This window comes from Hippopotamus amphibius, chromosome 12 (assembly GCF_030028045.1).
Source record: "Hippopotamus amphibius kiboko isolate mHipAmp2 chromosome 12, mHipAmp2.hap2, whole genome shotgun sequence".
Lineage (NCBI taxonomy): Eukaryota > Metazoa > Chordata > Mammalia > Artiodactyla > Hippopotamidae > Hippopotamus > Hippopotamus amphibius.
The window spans coordinates 9,858,104-9,881,115 of NC_080197.1; the positions used below are offsets into that span (position 1 = coordinate 9,858,104).

A 23,012-nucleotide genomic window follows, 5' to 3' on the forward strand; every position below is an offset into this window, starting at 1 on the left:
TAAAGCAGTTTCTAGCTTAAGAGGTGGCACATCCCCTGGGATTGATGAGGAGTGTGTGTGTGTGTGTGTGTGTGTGTGTGTGTGTGTGTGTGTGTGTATTGAGAGGGGCAGAGATAAGGTGACTTAGGAGGCGATATTTTATTTCCAGCAGGGAGGTTAACACCTCCTGTCTTTGTAATGAGCACACACTTCCCATTAACATCAATGGGATTTAGCCAGGCCCACGCAGAGAGAAATAGAAACTGGAACATTTGAAAAAACAAACAACAAAAACCTGGGTTCTGGCCCAGAACAAAACAGCAGCATGGGGGAAGCGGGGGGAGGGTTCTGCAAACCTGGGCCGTGGTTTTCCAGAACGGGTTTTCTCTCACTTCCCTATGTGGTCTGGTTATGCTTTTATTCTGAAATGTACCAGTTTTGCTTTGGCTGCAGTGTGTACTTTACATCTGACTGGGAACAGAAGTAATCCTTAGATTGTAAAGATGTATGGGCCCTTGGAGGAGTTTCACAAAGCAGCACATCTCTGGCTAGATTTACATAAGAGATTTAAAGCCCTTTGAATCGAAGTTAATATATTGCACGGGGTAAACAGTATGAAAATGAAATCCTCCAAGAATTCACTGCTGCTAACCTTGGGGCAGTTGTGCTCTTTGCATTTAAAAAAAAATGACTTTAAAAGGAGGGGTGACAGAGTATTTTGTACGAAAAATGAATTACTGTTCTTGCCTTTGATTGATACAAGAGGAAAAGTCTAGATGAAAAAGATTCTAGCTGTGGGTGACTCACAAACCAGTCCATATCTGGTTTTATGAGTTGGGGTATCTGATTTGGGGAGGTCGGGCAGTTTAAAATTTTCTTTTTATTAGTGAGTACTTAGGCAATTAATACTTTAATATGTTTTCTTTATAGAAGTTTAAAACATTGCAGGAAAGACTGAAGTCCTTATCTCTTCTTAGGCCCCTTCCTTGTAGAGGAATCTAGCCAATAGTTGAGGGCATTGGAAAATCTTTAGCAGTGTATGAATCTTTGTTGGTGTTTATTTGAACAGTGTTACATTGTTATGTTCCAGAAGGTTGATTTTCCTCCTGGCAGGTCAGTACAAACAGGGATGCATCTCACCTTGTCCTGGTGACCCATCTTATTGGCTCCACCTTCCCAGGTTTCTGCAGATGCAGAACATTGTCTCAGTTAAGAGCAAAGACTCTGGAACTAGAGTCCCTGCATTATCACTTAGAAGCTTTATGTCCTTGGGCAGGAGTGTTTCTCAGTTTCTTCATGGGTAACATGGTGATCTCAGCCATGAACTGCGCTAAGGGTTGGAAAGCGCTTCAAATGACACCCGGCACATGGCGAGTAAGATGCAGACATCAGAGGTGACCATCACTCAGCCCTTGCCTTGGATGCATGATCCTGGGGTTTCCGTGTTTTTCACTCTTTGGAACCCTGTGGTGGTGGTGGTGATCAGGTGTGTCCCTGTTACACGTGTCAGTGAGGGTTTTTCTCAGACATGAGATTTGGAGAAGTGGGCTTGCTGGGGCTTGTGCATGTGGTATAATTAGCAGGTCCTGCCCTGCTGCCATCCTGAGCGGCCCCTGGCCTGGCCTGGCCTGTCCCTGGCTCCTGGAGAGGAAGGTGGCTTCCAGTAGGGCTCACTCTCTCTCCCTCTCTGTGCAGGGCTTCGTGCTGGCCGTCACCATCATCCGAGAGGCGGTGGAGGAGATCCGATGCTACATGCGGGACAAGGAAGTCAACTCACAGGTCTACAGCCGGCTCACAGCGAGAGGTCAGCCTCCTGGCTCCACGGGGGCCGCCTCCTGCTGCCCAGCCCCAGGGGTGGGGGGGGGGGGGTGGTGGCCACAGGGTTGCAACTCAGTCATGGGCCACTGACAGCCAGGGAGCAGAGTTCAAGGCCTGGGGCCGGCAGGTGTGTGGGTGCCGCGTGGCAGGACAGTTATTCGGTTGCCAGCATCAGGGAGGCCAGCATGTGCCCTGGGCCTGGGGGGACTCTGGCCACATCTCTGGGCTGTCACTGCCCTCTTAGAGCCAGTCCTGTGGGCTGACTGGTGCCTCATCAACCTGCAGTTTAATTCTGTGGGCTGGCATCCCCTGTGGGCTGGCGTCCTCCACGCACTGGCTGGCTGAGGAGGCATCCCTCCTGTTGGTGCGGAGGCTGCCAACTCTCGTTTCCAAGGGAGCACAGCTTTAAAAGATACTCTTTCAACATGACAAAACTAATGTTACAACTTTGCAATGTGAGTTTTTAAGAAGGCACCAGACTTACATAATAAATGCTGCATCTGCAAAGGCACCTTATAAATCCTCGAAATGGAAGAGTGAATAGTCTGACCCAAAGAGAAAGGACTAGGTAACGTTTAATTTGAATTTTTGAAATGGTGGAGTTTAAAAAACCCCACTCAAATACACCATTGAGAACCCACGAAACAACCCAGCCAATGTCAACTTCTATTTCCAGCTACAAATTCTACCTAGATTTCCCATAAGGTTGTATTCAGAAATGAGAATGTTATCTAAAGTTCCTGAAGATTGCTGATCCTGTGCAGGGAGTAATAATATTTTAGGAGGGATGGAGGGGAATAAAAGCTGTGCTTTGCCTTCAGGAAATTGAGAATTCTGAAAGAGATAAGATAGATGCCCAAGGGAGCCTGCACCCAGCTAGTGTGTGAACTGCTTTATGTTAAGTTAGTCTTCGGAAGAAGCAGTCCATCCAGGGCTTTGAGGGTTTTGAGTAGAATTTTCCTTCTAGGAAAAATGTTGGAGAAATTTATTTAAGGCTCTAAAACCATTTTTTTTCTTAGTGTAATCCCACAAGGGCATGAAAGTATTTTGTTTTAGTGCATTTAAATAGATCTTCATAGTTGGTGGTCTTAAAAAGTTACAAGTCTCTGGGAGAAGGGGGCATTTAGAGTTGGTATAGAAATGCTTTATTACTGCTAAACTACTGTATTTAGGACGTTTTGCTAGCTAAAGAAAGAAAACCCAGTATAATCTTTGCAAAGGCAGGTGGCTTGGGCTTTCCACGTGGGTAATCAGAAGACCTGTCTGGAGGGTGTTTTTTTGTAGTTCATGTATATTAAATCCTCCCTTAATAACATATTCTGACTATAACATTTAAAACGCTTGGCAACCGACAAAAGCCGCATCGGAGAGGGTGCGGTGGGTCTATTTAGATCTCAGGAGGAGGGGCCCTGGGATCCCATTCATTCAGCCGTCCAGGCTCCAAACCTTCTTTGGCTCTTTTCATATTGCAATTGCTTTTCCCGTGAATGATTTTTCTGCCCTCCCCTTCAGCCCCAGCTTTAGCTTCCCTCAGTTCTTGAAAAGATCCTAAGGAGAACTGGCAGATGGCTCTAGCATTAAAAACTTGTATTCCTTTGTGGGTCTCCTTTTGTGGCCCTGTGGTTTCCATTGTCATGCCAATGCAACAGTAGGGGAAAACTGAGCAGAGTTCTGAATGTTAACCCAGACCCTGGCTCTGCAATTTGTTTGGAAAGCCCCAAAAAGGCACTGAAGAAAAATGTCAGCTTGGAAAGTGAGGGAGGGGAGGTTAGTTATTTGATACACTTTGGGGGGAAGGGCCAAAGTAAGAAGTCCAAACGGGAGGATTTAAGAGAGGAAGAAAAATAAGCCGATTTCGGCCTTACCATTCAATTACTTAATAATATTTTTTTGAGTAAGGCTTTTCACCAAGATCTTCATTTAGTAAGTTCAAAAAGCAAAGGGAAACAGATACATATACTGTATATCCACGCAGGACTGTTTTCTCTTTTTATCACTTAGCATCTTAAAATATACTTTTCAACAGTATTTTTGGAGTTCGAAAGAGTTTGGAAACCAAAATATCAAGTCCTTGATCATGAGATTATAAGCCATTATATTTAGTTACATTCTGCCTCATTTCCTAATTAATAATAGCACTAATATAGTTAAATAATTGGGGGAGAGGGGATAATTTCTAACTAGCAAAATAGTTGCAAAAATCATGTGGAAAACTCCTATTTGTCTTCACCCAGATTCATCAACTATTAAGCTTTTGCTTTTTAGTGCTTTCTTCTTACCCTCTCTAAGCCCTTCAAGAATTAAGTTGCAGATACTATTGCCTTTTAACCTGTAAATACTTCAACGTTTAATTCCTAGTAGGATGTTCTTCTTATGTAACACAGTATAGTTACAGAGCCAGGAAATTTATTATCATTACATTGCTATTAATCTCATCTGTACTTCTTACTCTAAATTTGCCATTTGTTCCTAAAGATTTTTTTATACCCTTTTTTTTTCCTTGTCCAGAAGCCAGTAGAGGTTTGCCAGTTGCATTTAGTTGTCCTTTCTCCTTAATCTCCTCTAAGTTGGCAGAGCGCCCTGGAGTTCTTTGTTATGACATTGACATTTCTGAAAAGGACAGGCCAGTTTTAGGCCACTTACTTTGTAGCTTGTCCCTCAATTTGTGTTTGCCCAATGTCTCAAAATTAGATTCACAACATAGCAGGAATTAATATCATTTTAAGAACGCCAGTGGCACAGATTCTGGGATGTTGCCAGAATTTTAGAGGCATTATGTTAATCCAATTGACAAAGTTTCGAGCTTGGAGAAAAAAATTTGATTTTAAACAAGTGAACTAAAAACCCTGAAAAGGGGCTTCACTGGTGGCACAGTGGTTAAGAATCCGCCTGCCAATGCAAGGGACATGGGTTCGAGCCCTGGTCTGGGAAGGTCCTACATGCTATGGAGCAGCTAAGCCCGTGTGCCACAACTACTGAGCCTGCGCTCTGGAGCCCGTGAGCCACAACTACTGAGCCCACATGCCACAACTACTGAAGTCTGCACGCCTAGAGCCCATGCTCCTCAACAAGAGAAGTCACCGCAATGAGAAGCCTGCGCACCATAATGAAGAGTAGCCCCTGCTCCACAGCTAGAGAAAGCCCGTGCACAACAACAAAGACCCAACGCAGCCAATAAATAAATAAATAAATTTATTAAAAGAAAAGAAAAAAACCCTGGAAATAAGAAACTCACCATTAGGAGGAAAAATGGATGATAGTTTTTGTTTTATTTTTTTTTTTAATTGTTGCTTCCAATGGTTTAGATCATCTTATTTCATTCAAGGTGTGTCTAAACACATCAATGGATTAATTTTGAATGTAGTTGTCATAGTTTAATAAGAAGTATTTGAAGTATTTCAATAGTAAAATTATCCTACATGTAGAAATGACGTTTTATTCATTCTTCAGGGATACTTGAGACTCCGTGGCTTTCCAAAGTCTGTGATAGGTTTCTGTATTACGGAGATCAACATGAGGGGCTGGGACTTCAGGGAATTAATAGTCCAGCAAGGTATCCAGGCACGTAAACAGGATGATTACAAAATGTAACTAGTAATTATATTTTAGTGGCATGAGTGTTGTGGCGCTTATAAGGGATATCCCCTTTCTTGACCGCTGCATTCCTGGTTCTGAGCACAGTGCCTCGTAGTTGAGGCAAATAGTGGTTCTGAGTTTGTGCTCTGCCTGGATTCGAGAGTCCTGCTTCTGCCTGCCCCCTGCTGTGGGGCAGATCCCTTAATCTGCTAGTAAATTGGGGGTAATAATAGTGCCTACCTTAGAGAGTTGCTATAAGTATAACTCTTGCATGAGAAGAATTTAGCACTGGGCTGGGATTTGGTCTGTGCCCAAAAAAGGCAGTGCTGGTGGTATTGTAGCAGGGGTTCATTAAATATTGGTGGATGAGTTAATGGAGGTATGAGCCAGAGGTTATGGGAGCCTATCAGAGAGGAGCTGATGATGTCTTTCCAGAAGAGGTGACCTGCATCCTGAGTCTTAGAGGATGGAAGAAAGCAGGACTGGCTTTGTGAACGGTGGTGCCAAATGCAAAATGAACACATGGGGCCCCTGTTCAAAAATTGTTCAGAATTTCAAGATGGCGGCAGCAGAACATTAAACCAAGTAACGGCCCCTTCTGAGCGCAGGGCCCTGTGCCACTACCCGGACCACATGCCCGTGAAGTGGCCCTGGCAGGGAGTTCTCCAGGGCTCACAGGTGGGGGTGGCTAGGAGTATGGGGTGCAGAAGCCCAGGTTCCGGCTGCATCTTGTTCTTCCCAAGTCAGCCTTTTTTCCTGAGCCTCTCCTTCCTGGGAAAGTAAAGACCATGTTAGCCAGTGAAGACCTAAGACTCTGGGGAAGTTCATTCTGTGATACAGAAATCTATAATCAAGGATGCAACAGGGAGACGGTGGCATTGGAACTGTTTTAAAAATGCTGTCCAGATTGGGAAGCAGGAGAGGGAAAAATGAAGAAAGATTGACCTACCATAAGCCAGCCAGGTGCTGGACAAGGTGTGGTCTGTGGTTTTTTTAAACAGCCTTAGGGAGGTAGCTTTTACAGATGCGGATCTGAGGCTCAGAGAGGGAAAGTATCGTGTCTGAGATTATGTAGCTAGTTAAGGGGTGGAGCTGTGACATGAACCCCAGCTTGTCTGAATGTAAAACCTTAGCCTAGGCACCACTCTGTGCCTGGAGCTGAGGTTGACACTTTCCCATAGAATATCTCAGTGATTGCCCTGGTGTTCAGCCTTCATACGTAGGCTGCAGAAGGGCTTTTAGATTTGTCATTTTAAAACACATTTTTTAAAATTGAAGTATAGTGATTTACAGTGGTGTGTTAGTTTCTGGTATACAGCAGAGTGATTCAGTTATACATATATATATTCTTTTTCAAATTCTTTTCCACTGTGGTTTATTACGGGATATTGAATATGCAGTAGGACAAAACACATTTCTGAGTTCAAAGAAGTCGATCCAGCCTCCTCATTCTGAGGTGGACAAACTGTTGAAAGCCACGTAGGAATGATGCTTTTAGGTAAATAAGGATCCCCTCTCCTTGTACTTGAAATCCACATCTGAACCTGATCAGAGACTTAAGAGAAGTTCTTAGACCTTTATGAGTTTTACAACTCTAATTGTAGAGATGTCTTTCCAAACTAATAGCATTCAGTGGCACTAGAAACACCAAAACTAAAGAAAGGAGGGTCTTGAAGTAGTAGCAGACTCAGCAAAACTTTGTTTTATTACTTGAAAGATTTGGGTTGGGTCAGGAAAGAATAACTAGTAAAGGAATTATTTTTCTTTATCCTTGTCTTCCTCAAATTAAAACTTTAATTTTAAAGGGGGAATCTGCCTTGCTTATCACAGGTGGTAAGGGCAGTTGGATTTGCATTTTCACCAGATGAATTCCAGGGGTCTTCATACCAGGAATGTTTTCCCAGACTAACTTGTGATCAAGGGCTAAATGAAGCAAGTGGATAATTAGCCTTGAAAGAAAGTGCAAACAGAAGCATAATTAACGCAATTGCTAATGCTTCGTTCCTGCTGGGGACATCTGGGCACATGGTGAACCATAAGCCAAAGGTCTGTGCGAAATGGAGAGAATTCCTCTTCTCTTTAGCTTTTTAGTACATATGTGGTGTAAAAAACAGAGCTGATATCTTTCCTCTTGCCCAGTTCTCTCCAGATTGTTCCTCCCTGCTGCTCTGTTCACCCTTTCCCATTACCGAATAACCTCAAGGATCTCACTTCTATTTGACAGTGATATCCTTTTTTCAATTTAATTCAGAATCCACTTTGCACCATTATTTAGGATTGCAATTAATGTGACTAAAATTTGAGATCTAAGGACACACATGTGTTTCTTTTAGGGTGTTATATTCCATCGGGGTTCATCAGGAGAAGGTAGGATAGTGCCGGGAACATGTGTTCATTCATGGGGAGTTGTTTAGCTAATAGTTAATAAGCTAAATGGAAACTGTATATTGTTAAACAGAAATACCGTTTATGTTTTCAAAGTATGGACTCTGTTCAGACATGGGATGACACTAAAAAAAAAGGCTTTATACTTTTTCAGAGAAGAGAATTACAGTGATGGTCTTTTTAAAAATTTTTATTAAAAATTTTTTTAAATTTCTTTTTTTTATTGAAGCATAGTTGATTTGCAATGTTGTGCCAATCTCTGCTTTACAGCAAAGTGACATTTACATGTATAGACATTCCTTTTTTAAATATTCTTTTCCATTATGATTTATCACAGGATATTGAATACAGTTCCCTAAAAATTTTATTTTATTGAAGTATAGTTGATTTACAATGTTGTGTTAGTTTCTGATGTACAGCAAAGTGATTCAGTTGTGTGTGTGTGTATATATTCTTTTTCATGTTCTTTTCCATTATGCTTTATTACAGGATATCGAATCTAGTTCCCTGTACTCTGCAGTAGGACCTTTTTGTTTATCCATTCTATACATAATAGTTTGCATTTGCTCAAAGATGGTCTTTTTGATATTACTGCAGCAAAAGTACTGCAAAGGTCTTTACTGAGGATCTCAAATACAGCTCAGTAAGCAAAGCATTCCCCTTCCCAGGCTTTCCTCATTAAAATTCAGAGCATTAGCTTTTACAAGTCTTACTTAAAATAGGTCTTGCCAAACACTTTCCCATACATTCTCTGACAGATGTGAAGTTTTTTATTTCAGACCCATAAGTTTCCTTTTATTCTTCAGACTACTCAATTTCACTTTATTACAAATCATTGGTGAACTGATCTATTGTTTAATTTAAAAAAAAAAAAACCTCCCTGAAAAAAATCTCATGCAAATTGCACTGTTATCTTTCCCAAAAGGTATCCCCCCCTATTTCATCATTATTGGGCACCAGAAGCAGGGAAGGACCATTTATATATTTATTTTAAAAGCCTCTGTTGGGTATAAACTTGTTAAATTTAAACTTTAGCCTTTCTTTTTAAAGTTCCCGCTAATTTAAACAAAAGCCCCAGGAAGTGGCCCGTGGAATTTATAATAATACTCTTACACTCTTTGCCTGTTTTCAAATAACAGTCTTTTCTTAGACTTCGGGGAATACAGAGGACCTGATTGGAGTACGAAAATTTCAACTTTAAACCTATGAACTCTGCCAGGTCTGCAGAGGCGTTTTCGTGTCAAGCCCAGGAAATGTACACATGCTGTAGAATTTACAACTCATCACTGCCACAGTCAGATTAGAGCGCGAGTTAAAGAGTTATACATTAACCAGGGTTAGTGCATGGAGCTTGCTGCTAGAGACCTACAAAGGCAATCAATGTCTTGCATGCACAATGAAAAATAGAAGTATAGCTGGAGGTGTTCGGGGGTCAAAAAATTGGCCCACATGTACTAGTGCCCCGGAATTTACTTAATTTTTTTTTTTTCGGGCTGTTCTGCAGTTTGACTGAATTGTCATTTGCTTGTTTCGACTCAAGGAAAACATCTGGTTTCTCTCTGCAGTGTAGACAAACTGCCCTTATTCTGAAGCTCTCATCCATGAAAAGCATGGTTTAGGCTCAATAGGTTTGCTTATGAAAGGCTCGGGGGTTCATCTCTGCAGAAATAAACAGCTCTAGTAATAGGAAGTTTGTTCCCCATTGTAACCTCTGGCTCAGAGGTGGCTTGCGTGAAGTGGCAAAAGTTGAACAGGACGCATTTATTTTATAGAAGGCGTTTCATGATTTAGAATGTGGCAGGCAGAGAATCTGCCCTTAACCTTCTAAAAATCTCTTACTCAACTTCTGTAGTTTCTACAAAGGTACGTAAGAATCCCAGAGCCTAGAGGTTGGAGATTGGGTGTGACAGGATCCTAAAGAGAAGAGAGGTCTGGGGGGCAAAGTGAGGAGTTCTGTGGCTTCAGGTCTTAGACCACGGCGGGATCTCCCTGTGCACTTTTTAAAGATGTGAATGGATGTTTTTACTCCTATGCAGGACCAGCTGTGTCATTTGTGAGACTTAGTGCAAAATGAAAATACGAGGTCCCTTGTTTAAAAGTTAAGAATTTTAAGATGAAAACAGTAGGTCATTCACCCAAGGGTGAGGGGATCTATGTGAATACACAGGTCACATGCCCATGGGGCAAGCTCTTCTTCCAGAAGTTTTAGGAATCTCTAGGGTAGGTGACAAAAAAAAAAAAAAAAAGCGCTTGGGAAGTATGTCTGCTAACGTCTCAGTGGGGCGTTGGGAGAGAATTTTCTTCTAACCCGAGAGCGGACTTTAGGGAGAGCTCCTCTCTCTTGAGGTAGGTGCGAGTCACTGTCAACGTGCTATCTTTCATTTCTCGTATTCCTTTGTTGCGACGCTCTGCCAGAGTGCGGGTGTTTCTTGCTCTTGCTTTTTCTGCAAGAATATCAGTAGAAAACTCAGAACAGTGGCTCGTGTAAGGTTAGCAGTCATAGGTTTTGGGCCCTTCCCACAATTTTCAGAGTCTTGTTGCTCTGGGAGTTAATCCCGGCCACTGAGTTCCCGGCTCTTCACGTCTGCCTGGTCCCTTCTCTCCTGCCCCAGCGGTACCTCCCCTACCAGCTCTTTGGAGAGGGACGTTTCATTCGGACGTCGGCAGCCAAAACCCCAGTGAATGTTGGAATCGAAATATCGGTCTCTGCTTCCCCTTCTCTTTCCTTCCTGCTGCTTTTCCTCCTTTCATTCTTCTGGTTTTATTTCTCTTTTCTCATTCAGAACACACAGGTACACAGACACACTCTAAATGTGTGTCCTGTGTGCAGGCCTGAACATTTGTGATCGCCTAAAAATGGCAGTGCGGCCCGGGACGTCCAAATGTTATGACGGTCAGGACCGTGTGTTGGCTGAGTAGAGTGAGTGAGTCCGAGGGGTCTCCCTGTGTGGAACCTGCAGAGCTGGGGCCCATCCCCACCAAATACTACAATGCTAATGAGGGAGCCGGGTCTGAGAAACCCAAGGGACCTCAGGGCCGTGTGGCCTCCGCTGCCCTCCTCCCGAGATGGAACCAGTTACAGTAGGAGGGTTTATGGGAGGGATTGGCCTGCTGGGGTTAGTCAGAAACTGCTCTGCAAACACAGTGGATTAAAGGGGTTTTTGTTGAGGTAGAGCAGATGGACAGAGAGGCAGAGTTCAAATTAACCAATCGTAAATCAGGACGCTGCCGTGGAAGGGAAAAATCTGGGCCTGGTCACTTAAAAGTTTGAGCTAATTTAATTTATTATATCTTTTTCATATTGGAAGAGCACCTCATGTTTATCATAAAAAAAACATCGTGAAGAATTTAGAAAGTATATGTGCTAAAGAAAGGGATAAATCTCCTGTGTCCCTAGAAAGAATCACCCTTAACCCTTTTAGTATAATCGTCCTGATTTTGTCCTTTTTCTCACTAACATACGCACGTATATCCATATGCAGTTATTATTTAATACGAGTTGTAACAGTGCTCTTCTTAGGGTGAGATATTAAGGGCAGACTTGTGAGTAGGTCTTGAAGATCAGAACACAGGCTCAGACATGGTTTGGGTCAGGCCACCAGCATACAGTTCAGTAATAAAACCAAAGACAGTGTGTAAATTTATGGTTGGGAAAGTTGGGGTGAGCTCAGGCGAAGGGAAAGCTCACTGGCTGGGGGGCTGGGGCGGTTGCATGCAGAGTTTATGGTCTTCCCTCGAGGAAGGCCTTGATCAGCTGTTCAGAGAGAGCAGTGTATCTGTGTGCATTTTTCCTGTTGCCCCCTGGTGGGGCAAGAAGAATTGTTCAGGCAGGAAGAGAATTCTGTACATCAAACCCACTGTTCATTCACCCGACTCTTAGGATTCTCCATTCCTCCTGCAAAGATATCGACGTAACGAATGCTTGAGGCCCCCCCGGGCTCAGGCCACTGGGTTGAATTCGTGCTTTATGAAACAGGGCCCATCCGATGCTCCCTTCCTAGGGGGAGATGCTCTAACTAGAGAGACTAGCCGTCCTCAGAGCCTTCTGCCACGTGCTTTCTAGAAGTCGTTCACGTTCGAGAGCTGCCCTGGTAGTGCCAGGTCTCCTCACTATTACCATGACAAAATTTAATTAACTACAAACAGTAGTTGAAAATCAAACCCTGTGGAGCCTCTTAGAAAGAGTTGTTTCAGTTGAAGTCATTGGGATGCTTTGAAACATCTCAATGGTGGTGAATTACTAAAAAGACCCATAGCATTAAATGATGTGAAAAGTGTATGATAAAATCATCTGAGTTGTGCACTAGTTCCTAGTGGGTGATTGTTGGGTATTTGTCGGAGTGAGTCCACGGTGGGGTTCAGCAGATGTAGGACTCCCAGGTCACCCTTGCTCTGGGACACGTACTTTCTTTAGGACTGAGAGTCATATTTTTTTCCCTCTTTGCTGAACATTTATAAGTTAAATGGGCTTATTATGAGATACTGATAACATCAAGATTTTTATGGTGTTGCTCCCTTGTGTGGGAATTTGATCCGTCACCAGAATAAAGACACATATTCTCCACAGGCTTGTTCATAGGGTGCTGGACCACCTGGCCCCCCAAGCCTCTCATCTCTCTCCTGTTCCGTGTGATGCTTCTGGTCTTGCTAAAGGAGTTCCAGCCTGCGGCCACACACACACGCACATACTACTCATGTGCGTCACTCTCTCCCATCTCGTGCCTTCCTTTTCTCTGATGCTGGTAACCAGTATCCTTCATCTGGTTAGTTCTGACCTCAGGTTTCCTGTACAGCATTTGTTGACCCCTCCCCAACCCCAGCCCATTCATTCATTGTCTCTTGCCTCCTTTCTGCCACTGGAGTGCAAGTCCCATGAATCCCACCCTTAGAACACCTGACCTCCAGCAGGCATTCAGTTAAGGGGGCTTGAATGTCGAATGAATAATCATGTGCCTTCTGGGTGCTGGGCACTGTTCTCAGTCCTTCAGAGGGGGAGGTCTCCTTCTTTTCTGCTCCCTTCACACCCTGGACTTACTCCCATCCTTTCACACACTGTTTTGCACTAACAGCATCTGTCTTGCTGTCTTTCTCACCAGCTTGTGGGTTTGCAGACTACAGCCAGTGGGCCAAATTCAGCCCACCACCTTGGCCCAGGAGCCAAGAACATTCTTTACATTTTAAAATATAAATATACAAAGACTGTGCCTTTGGGGAGAACAGTTGTTGGGAGAGTTGAGATTGCCCATTGGCTGCAAAACCAATCTACCATCCTGCTCTTCACAGGACACGTTTGTCAATTCCTGCATGAGACTCCCTCCTGCTTTTTTTAGGACAAGGGGACTGTCTTTAATCTTCGAATTCCTAGGACATGGCACGTCAGTAAATGTTTTTTGAGTTGATCTGAAGTCCCTGTTTTTTATTCTATCTTCTGGATGAGGGTTTGAATCTTGGTGCTGATCTGTTCTAACTGTGAGACTAGGGGAAGATGGGGCTTCTCTGAGCCTACTTTCCTTGTCTGAAAACTGGAAATAATATATTTTTCTGATGGCCATTGAGAGGAGTAAGGGAAGCCATCAAGATGTCAATATCTATACAGCGGTTAGCACAGGATTATTGTTTACTGTTAGCTGTTATTGTTTATACGGATAAACATCCAGCCAAAATTGTGTGATCTGATTGTAAACATATAAACTGTACTGTAGAGGAGTCACAAATTTAAAAGAAGTCAGTTATTTTGGATTAGCTTCTTTTTGGTGGTGTTGGGAATTAAGTGTTGACCCCCTATCCATGGATCTGACTCTGAATTTTCTTCCCCATTTCTGTGTGTGTGTGTGTGTGTGTGTGTGTGTGTGTGTGTGTGTGTGTGTGTGTGTGTATTTGAGGCTGAATCTTTTATTGGTGCTGATTTAGACTAGCTGCTAAGGTGTCGTTAAGACAGAAGCTCTCACTTGTGGGATGTGAAGCATTCCAGTGCTCTGCAAAGTGGGGATTCATGTTTGGAGCGGTCTCTGCAGAGATGAGCCTTTTCTCAGAGAGACAGGAGATGCTGCCACCGCTGGGTTCTTGGGGGCGGGGGGGGGGGGAGTGGTAATTCTGGGTCTGCAGGCTAGCGGACACCCTGCAGAGATACGCAGGCTTGAAATTAATTCAGATGTGATGTATCTGGGCCTGTGTCTTTGCAGGGACAGTAAAGGTGAAGAGCTCCAGCATCCAAGTTGGAGATCTCATCATCGTGGAGAAGGTGAGTGGGGTCTCGCAGCTCGTGTCGGCTGCTGCGTGTGGGTGCATGTGAGAGGGACGTCATCTCGAATGATGAATCCTAACATGTGATTTGTGTATCTGGTGGCCTAACTGGATGTTTGCTCTCAGGGATTCTACCCAGCAGCTTTGCCTGGGTAGAAACATCTCTTTTCCATGAGACACGCACACAAAATATTTTTTCAAGGTTTCTGTGTGCTGGTTTGCAGAAAGCCCACTTACAGACACAATTCCAAGTTTTGATTTCCTATGTGATGCATTTGTTGTTTTGGAGGTTTTTTGTTTTTTTAAACTCATCAAAAGGTATTTCCTACAAGTCTGCTGGCTGCCTAAGCACATAAAAATATTTGTCATTTACCTCTTGAACAATTTTAGCTCAGGTTTTTTGACGTAAACATTGTGCTTTTCTGTTGTTTTATGGGGAGTAGGGGTTAAGTGAAACACGAGAACAATAAAAAGGCCACAAATGCATTTTTGAAAATAGTGCTGTCGATATGTTTGTTACTCCAGCAAACACTCGTATCTCCTGTTACTGTGTATGTTTGAGAGGTATTGGATTTTGGGGGTGGCCCTGGAGAGTCTTGGAATCATATTTGATTAGAAAAGGATTGCATCTTAACTTGTTTCTATAGGAAGTGAACTATGCTCTTTTAAAAGGATTAAACCCAAGAACTCACAGTTGATTTGGGGTAAAGTGAAGTTCTCCTGGGTGGCAGCTCAGAAGAACCACACAAACCTCTTTATGTTATGACATATTTGCCTGTTCACAATTACACAAAGGCTGCTGTTGGCTTCCCTCTTTTTTTGAGAATGGCTTTTGTTGCTTCTTACTACTTGACTTCCTTATTAAAACCCCACTCGAAGCCAAACATCAAGCCGGAAAATTGCTAGAAGCAGAAAGCGTGAGCCAGTGTACGTATGTCTTTAGTTTCAACAGACAGTCTGGAAGATCGCCAGCTAGGGCAGCAGGCTTTCGGCTCTCGGGTCCTCTGGCTGCAATTTCAGGAGGTAATGGTTGGATTCGCCAGAAGACCAGAAGCTCTTTTTCTGAGATAAGATTTCAGTAGGGGATTAGGAATAAAACAGCAGCGTGCAGGAGTTTTCAGATTCAAAACAAAATAAATCCCCAGATCTGTCTCTGACAAAGGCAGATCGTGAAAAGAGGCTGTGGGTTTGGGTCGTGCGCCACCCCCGCCACCGAGGAGGGGGCCGGGAGACGGAAACCTCACACAGGGGCACTCACGGTAACAGTCTTTCTGTTCATAACGCAGAACCAGCGGGTCCCTGCTGACATGATCTTCCTGAGGACATCAGAAAAAAACGGTAAACATCTGGGATCAATTTTGAAAATAACCATTAACCTTTCAGTGGTAATTTGGCAAAATAATCATTTGAAAATGTAACAGAAGTAGAGGACCATTTTGGAGCCACAGAGGCAAATCAAAACCATTTCTTTTCATAGAGCAGCTTTTTGTTTTTTGTTTTTTTTTAAAAGGTTTTTGGTGTGCACAGGTCAACAGATTTTGCTCATGGCAAAGGTAGTTGGACCTGTGCAGTCACAGCCGGGAACGCCACACACAGTGGCTGTGCTTTTCCCCTGCTGGGCTGCGTTAAGCTCAACCTCAGAAGTTGGCAGGATGGGAAAGCGTGTCGAACAAATAGAAGCAAACAGAAACGAGCTCTCCTTTAAGAAAATGCTGGGAGATGTGTCATGAGATGGGGCAGTAGAAAAGCTGGGGAGAGAGGTAGGTGGCCTTTACCCCACCTTGGCTCATGAGTGGTGGGGCCAGAGTCGCCCCTGCCCATCAGTTTTCTTATCTTCACAGCCCGTTTGCCTGAGCGAACCTCTCAAGTCACCTACAAGACCCTACTCGTTGCAGTTACAATTGTCTCTCGGTGTCCAAGGGGGGTTGGGTTCCAGGACACCCCTGCGGGTGCCCAAATTCACGGATGCTCACGTCCCTCATGTGAAATGATGTAGGACACTCGGCCACCCGCGCCCATAGGTCCTGTATCCATAGAGCAGATTTGGAGGCCTGGCTGTATTTCCTGGTGTGGCTGCCCCGCCGCCTCCTGCCCACCCCATCTGTTGACTCAAATCTTCTTTCTATTTGTTGTTATTTAAGCTGTTTCTGAGGAAGCAGAGCTGTTTTTCTCTTGCCTATCAGGCACAATCAGAGATCTTTGAACCTTGGAAAAGTCCACCTTTGTATTCCTTTGAGGTTGCTGCACCTATTTTATGATGAATTGGATAAAAGTGTGGATGACATTATGTACTAATAATATATTAATATCATCCAGAGAGGGGGTGGAGGCACTCTTTTAAAACAATCTTCTTTATTTATTTTTTAAATTTTTGGCCACACCTTGTGGCTTGTGGGATCTTAGTTCCCCAACAAGGGATCGAACTGGGGCCCTTGGCAGTGAAAGCGCAGAGTCTGAACCACTGGACCTCCAGGGAATTCCTTAAGACAGTCTTTTCAACACTGCAGCTTTGTCCTCAAGTGGGTTCTTGTGTCCTCGTCAGTGCAAATGGAGCGTTATGGGTTGGGCTCCCGGAAGTGCTCTCCCTTTCTTCCCTCCCCGCCCCCCCAAAAAAAAAATTAGAAGTGATCTTCCTGAAAGTCCTCAGGAGTCTTAAGTGCAGTGTCAGGGAATTGGGTACATTCTCTGTCTGATGAATGAGAGCTGACTGACTGCTCAGACTTGTACACATCTGACTGAACTGTGCGTCCACAAAACGTGCGGGGCGATAGCCATGGCAGACAGTTACGGGGTCCTTGTGGGCCTTTCCCTCTTCTGAGCAGCATGCACGGAGCAGCTCTTAAGTATTCGCAGCATGAGGTCGGCACTGTAATATCCTCATTTGTGCACTGGAGGAAACCGAGTCTCAGAGGGGAGAGGTAACTGCCTCAGGGCGCAACTAGGGAGTCGTGGAGCCTGAACTTGAACCTAGGAGGTCTGGTTCCTGAGAAGGTGCTCGTAAACCCTGCCGCAAATAACTTGAATGCTGGTTACCCTGTGCCAGCTGCCGTGCTGGGGGTACAATCACCCCACTGAATCCTTTACAGCAAGCTTGTGAGGTCTGTGTTTCTCCCCATTTTACAGACAGGACACACTGAGGCTTAGCAAGGTCAAGAGACTGGCCCAGGCTCCCACTGTGAGTGGTGGAGTGAGGATTTGAACCCAGATCTTTCTGACCCCAGAGCTTATGGAGAATGTGGGAAATCGGGTGTTTATTTTTCCCTCTTGGTCGTTGGCCATTGATTGGCTGTTTTTATGAGGACCAGAGCAGCAGCTGCGCGGAGCCTCCACGGGAAGGATTCTTGCATTGCAGGTGAATAGACGGTGCCTCACTTCCTTCCACAGGGTCTTGCTTCCTGCGGACGGATCAGCTGGATGGGGAGACGGACTGGAAGCTTCGGCTGCCCGTGGCCTGCACGCAGAGGCTTCCCACCGCCGCCGTGAGTAGCATTCCCTGCAGAAGCCCCACTGGCAGCTGTGTCGCCACAGGGCTCTCAGACTCCAGCCCCTCAGGGGCCAGATGTGGGCCCTCAGGTGTGAGGTGAGGCTGCGGGAGGGCAGGGCTCTCAACAGCCCCACGTGCTTGCTGGTTCCAGGCCGGGTGGCCTTGTGAACGCAGACCGGCCTGTAGGGGTGGTGCTCTTTCGAGGGAAGCTCCAGTTCTTAAGAAACCTTGGCAGGGTGCCTGGCGTAAAATTAAAAGGCAGCCAGCGCACACCATTCTTCTGCTCAGGATCTCTAAAGGCATCTCCGCTTCCCGAGACTCCATCCTGTGGTCTTTGTCTCTCGGTGAAGGCCCTGACCTCAGCTGCTGGCTTTCTCCCCTCTGCCCACCGGCTCCAGCTTCACAGGCCTCTCTGCCAGGCATGCTTCTGCCTCCCGATGTCTGCCCTTGCTGTTTCTCCTCTGGGAACAGTCAGACCCACTCTTGGGTTTTGTGCACAAGTCCGCTTATCGGAGAGGCATTTCCTGACCGCCCTCTCCTACATCCCTACTCCGCTCACTTCAGGGCAGAATCTTCGAGAGCAGGGTTCCACCCGCCGTGTTCACTGCTGTGTACCCGGTATATGGAACAGTATCTCATATGGTGCGTGGAACAGCACACAGGCCCTTTCTAAGGAGTTGGCTCCTGTAGTTAGAACTAACAGGCCCTCAAAGCTCCCTGGGGCCCCCACTTCCCCACCAGCCCCCTGTCATGCATGCTATAACCTGTAGAGGGAGGTAGGAAGGGAGCCAAAGAAGGTTAAATGCAAGCCGTGGGGGCTGGATGTGGCTCGCGGACTAGGTTAGAAAATCACAAAATATAATTTAAATGCCCAGAGACTGACATGCGCCGTGGGTGGTCTGAAAGGATTAAGCACAGCACAGAAGCCTTTCCTGGGCTCGTGGCCAAACTGATTAATGTCACTCCTTAACGCGTCCTGTGAGGAAGGAGAGGGCAGGAGACAGCTCTGTGTCTCAGTGGAGTGGACGTAACAATAAACGTGCCCCCGGGACTGAGGATTTTTCGTGGCCCGTAAGACGTGCAGTAGCACCATCCTCATTATTATTTTTTAGACCAGGAATTCTAGTGAGATTTCAGCTGTGGCCAGGAGCCCGGGGGAATCCTCGAAGGTACCGTCGAGCCCCTGAGATGGGGCTCGTCCAGCAAGGGGGTTCTGATTTGATCTGGGTGACGTGTTTTACTTCCTGGTAAGATTTCTCCAAGAAAAGGATTCGGATCCTCAACATGATTTGAGGGACTTTATTCAGGGGACGGTCCAGAAGAGCCTGGAATCGTGAAGGTGCCCACCAGCTCCACGGCTCTGAGTTCCTATCTCGATGTGCACTTTGGAAGTATCACCCAGTTTTGTAAACATTCGTCTGCTCCAGGCCTGGGCTGGAGTCCAGAGAGAGATAAGGTACCGTCGTCTGTGCTGTCAGGGAACCCTCACTCAGCCTTTGTGAGCTGAAGGGGCTAATTGGGGGACAGGGTTTTGACAGTCATAGATGAAAAGAATTGTATGGAAAGATTTACCTGAGTAATATGCGAATATATTCTAATTAAAAAAAGAAAACCTCAAATTGGAGGAACAAGTGAAAAGTGTTGCTCACAGCCTCTGCCCCAGATCTTACTTCCTTCCCTTGTGGGCTCATGTGAAGTTGGTAGTGATTTTTCTAGGTTTTTTAGTGCATTTTCTTAGAAATATACAACTGCACCCTTGCCGGTGGAACGTGGTTTCTCATGAATGGGATTGTGCTGTAATTTTGATTCTGAAACTTTTTTCCCTTCATTTTACGTCTCTGGGCGTTTTCTTATCAGTACATAAAGGCCACATTGCACGCATGTCTGCATACAGGGCCTCCCAGGTGGTTTGCAGGGAGCTCAGGGCCTGCTGAGGGGCTGGCCAGTAACCTCTACTCCACTCCAGACCCTTGTTGCTAAGGGCTGTTATGATCTGAGTTGGCCTGACTGCTTGATTTGGTCCCCCCCCCCCCGATCTTTTTCATTGTGGCAGAATACACATAAAAGTGACCATCTTACCATTTTTAAGCGGACACTTCAGTGGTGTTAAGGACATTCACATTGCTGTGCAGCCATCACCACCATCCATCTCCAGACTCCTCACCATGGAAACCTGACGCTCTGGACCCACTAAACACCACTTCCCGTTCTCCCCTCTTCCCCCAGCCCCCGGCAGCCACCATTCTACTTGTGTCTCTGTGAATTTGACTACTGTAAGTGCCTCCAATAAGTGGAATCCTATCTATTTGTCTTTTTGTGACTGGCTTATTTCACTTAGCATAGTATCTTCACAGTTCATCCATGCTGGAGCACGTGTCCGAGTTTCTTTTTTTTTTAATTTTTAAAAATAAACTTATTTATTTATTTATTGGCTGCATTGGGTCTTCATTGCTACACACAGGCTTTCTCTAGTTGCAGTGAGCGGGGTCTACTCTCCGTTGTGGTGTGTGGGCTTCTCATTGTGGCGGCCTCTCTTGTTGTGGCTCACGGACTCTAGGTGTGCGGGCTTCCGTAGTTGTGGCTCATGGGCTTAGTTGCTCCGTGGCATGTGGGATCTTCCCGGCCCAGGGCTTGAACCCATGTCCCCTGCATTGGCAGGCGGATTCTTAACCACTGCGCTACCAGGGAAGCCCAGGATTTCCTTCCTTTTAAAGGCGGAGGAATAGTCTGTTGTTATGTACATACTGCATTTTATTTATCCACACATCCGTCAGTGGAAACGCGGGTTATTTCCACCCTTTGGCTATTGTGAATAATGCCGCTGTGAACATGGGTGTACAAATATCTCCTTGAGACCCAGCTTTCAGTTCTCCAAGTGGAATTGCTATTTATATGGGAATTCTGGGTTGAATTTTTTGAGGAACCGTTTTACATTCCCACCAGCAGTGCACGGGGTTCCAGTCGCCCCACGTGCTCACCCGTGCTTGTGTCCTGGTTTTCGATAGTAGCCATCCTCATGGGTGTGACGTGTTCTTGCACACTTGTTCACCTCTCTGCCTCTTCCAAGGCTTTGCACAGAGTAGGTACCCTGTAGCCCTTTGTTGAACAGGTGAGTGTTTTGATGGGTGTAAACAACTCTTATAAACCAGTGTCGCAGAGGGGCGTCTGCACCATCAGGTAGTTTTGGAAATGCTGGGTAAACACAGAGAAACACAGAATCGTCCCTTTAGGGTCTCAGGTGTCTTGGGATATAGCAGGTAGTGACTCCTAAACTTACTGGAAGGTTTCCCACTGTTTTTCCCCTCCTGCCCCCTTGGTTTTGAGAGCCTGTTTGGAAAGTACAGTTGCTTTTGAAAAATAGTGGGTGCTTCCTGAAATTGCTGTAATCATACAGTGACGTTGCTTTACCTCTGAAGTGTCGCCCCTGTTGAACAGGACCTTCTCCAGATTCGATCGTATGTGTACGCAGAGGAGCCGAACATCGACATCCACAACTTTGTGGGGACCTTCACCAGAGTGAGTGAGCCTCGCGTGATGCAGCATCAGGTCTGGGGGCGCGGGTCCAGGGTGAGGGGCCGTTACGCAGTGCTCACAGGTCTTTGTCAGGGAGTCGCCTTGTACCAGGTGGGGGTGACGGTCCCTTCAGAAGGCCCCACCTTGAAAGCTGACATATTGCTTCTCAGTAAAATCGACACAACTGGGATTTTCTTCCAGCCTCTGAACAGCTTGAATCACCTGACAAGCTTAGAGCCAAGTGTTATTGTAATTAGTTACTTCTGGTGTCTGAAAGCAGTTACTCCTTCTGTCTCTTTCACGTGAGCCCCTATCCTTTTTATTCCTCCAAGTGTCTGCCATGGTTATAATTTTTAAGCCACATCCCAGCCTTTCAGAATAGAAATTAAATATGGATTTGGATTATTTTAGGCATCTGGGATGATAGGTTTATAGAACCCAAATTAAATCGTTCCTGCTCTTGTTCTGAAAGCCCTAAGACAGGCCAGCAAAGGACTGTTTCTGTTCCATTTGCCTTTACATTTTAGTTCTCACCTTGTAAAATGTTTATTCAGTGCTGGAAGACTTCATATCTTACATCATGATCCACTGTTTTCAAGGGGTGTGAAAACTCCAAGGATAAGAGTTTATGAGTTTGGCCCATCTCTCCCGGCTGGGCTGTCAGCTTCCAAACAGGGGTCATCCTCTCTTCCCTTCTTGCGAAGAGCAGGCTGGAGACAGCAGCGGGTTCTGCCCTGACCTTGGTGGCTCAGCGTGTGCGCATTTGTTCTCTTGCAGGAGGACAGCGACCCCCCGATCAGTGAGAGCCTGAGCATCGAGAACGCGCTCTGGGCCGGCACGGTCACCGCATCAGGTACGGCGCCCTGGTGCAGGAATGTGTTAGCAATTTGAAGAGGAAAGAAAATCTTCTTGTATAATGAGAATAATCATCTGTCAGTTGGGAAAATGAGCTGTCGGTCAAATGGTGTTTTCCACTTGCTCCTGCACCTCCAGGGAATTAAACGGCCATCTAATTGCCCCTTGGACGCTCAGAGATGTCTGGAGGAGAAGTCGCCCCGGCCTGTGGACTCAGCCACAGCATCCACTCTGGGAATAGCCCTTAATTGCCACTCGAGATTGACATCCTAATCTGTACCAGAGATTGGGTCAGCCTGGATGTTCGGGCTGAAAGTTGTGTCCGTGAGGGCTGCCCAGCCAGTCCTGCCCTGGTGCACAGGCCAGGGCCACGGGCCTGATGGAGCCTCAGTGTTTAAAACTCCAAGATGACACAGAAAGTGTCTAGATCTCTGGGCTCTGAAACAGAGTTTGCACGATGACCTGTTGGGGTGCAGGAGGAAAAGATTTGAACACTGGGATGAAGCTGAGGAGAAGGGGCTCCAGGGGCTGGGCATGGCCTGCAGCAGTTGGGGTGATGGTGGTGGGGGCCGCCAGTCTGTCAGGCACTGGGCCTGGCCCTTCCTGTGTGTTGCATGGTTCGCTTACCCCTCCCACCAGTACCATGAGGGCAGGTGCTAGTATTGTCCCCATTCCGCAGATGGGGAAACCAAGACTCAGTGAGGTTAAGAAACTTGCCCAAGGTCACACAGCACTTTAAAGGCAAACTTGGGACTTGAACCCAGGCAGTTTTTGCCCCAGAAGCAGAACACACTGTGCAGCTGTTATTATTATACTACATATGTTATATAATAATATATGCTATTATTAACATATAATTCCACTACTGGCAACTTTCTGTCTTTACTATGGGAGGAATCCACCCCCCCCCCCCCCCCCCCATCAGCCCATTTTCCTCTGCTCAATGCTGCCTTGTGGCTCTTTAGTACAACAGATGCTCAGTCGGGATGCTCTAGGACAAGGAGGGGGAATGACCAACACATACTCCACACAGGCTGCCATCCACAGACTCACTTAAAGCCAATGGACAGAGATGATCTCTTCCTTTAGGTTTTTTGCTGTGTTGCTTTTCCACTTTCGGTCTGTGTTTGCAGCATGATCTAGATTGTCTCTCAGTTTC

General features: G+C 45.7%; 1 protein-coding gene across 5 annotated transcripts in view; it reads left to right on the top strand.

Moving 5' to 3' along the window:
- The window catches only part of ATP9A (ATPase phospholipid transporting 9A (putative)), a 129,031-nt gene that overhangs the window by 40,481 nt on the left and 65,538 nt on the right, over positions 1-23,012 (top strand). For all 5 annotated transcript variants that reach the window (XR_009048352.1, XM_057701316.1, XM_057701312.1 and 2 more), the window contains exons 4-9: positions 1,675-1,783; positions 13,941-13,999; positions 15,288-15,339; positions 17,386-17,480; positions 20,921-21,001; positions 21,776-21,851. Coding sequence is in view for 4 of the 5 variants with exons in the window: in XM_057701316.1 (XP_057557299.1) it covers positions 1,675-1,783; positions 13,941-13,999; positions 15,288-15,339; positions 17,386-17,480; positions 20,921-21,001; positions 21,776-21,851 (472 nt within the window). In the remaining variant the exon portion in view is untranslated. The remainder of the gene's footprint in view (positions 1-1,674; positions 1,784-13,940; positions 14,000-15,287; positions 15,340-17,385; positions 17,481-20,920; positions 21,002-21,775; positions 21,852-23,012) is intronic.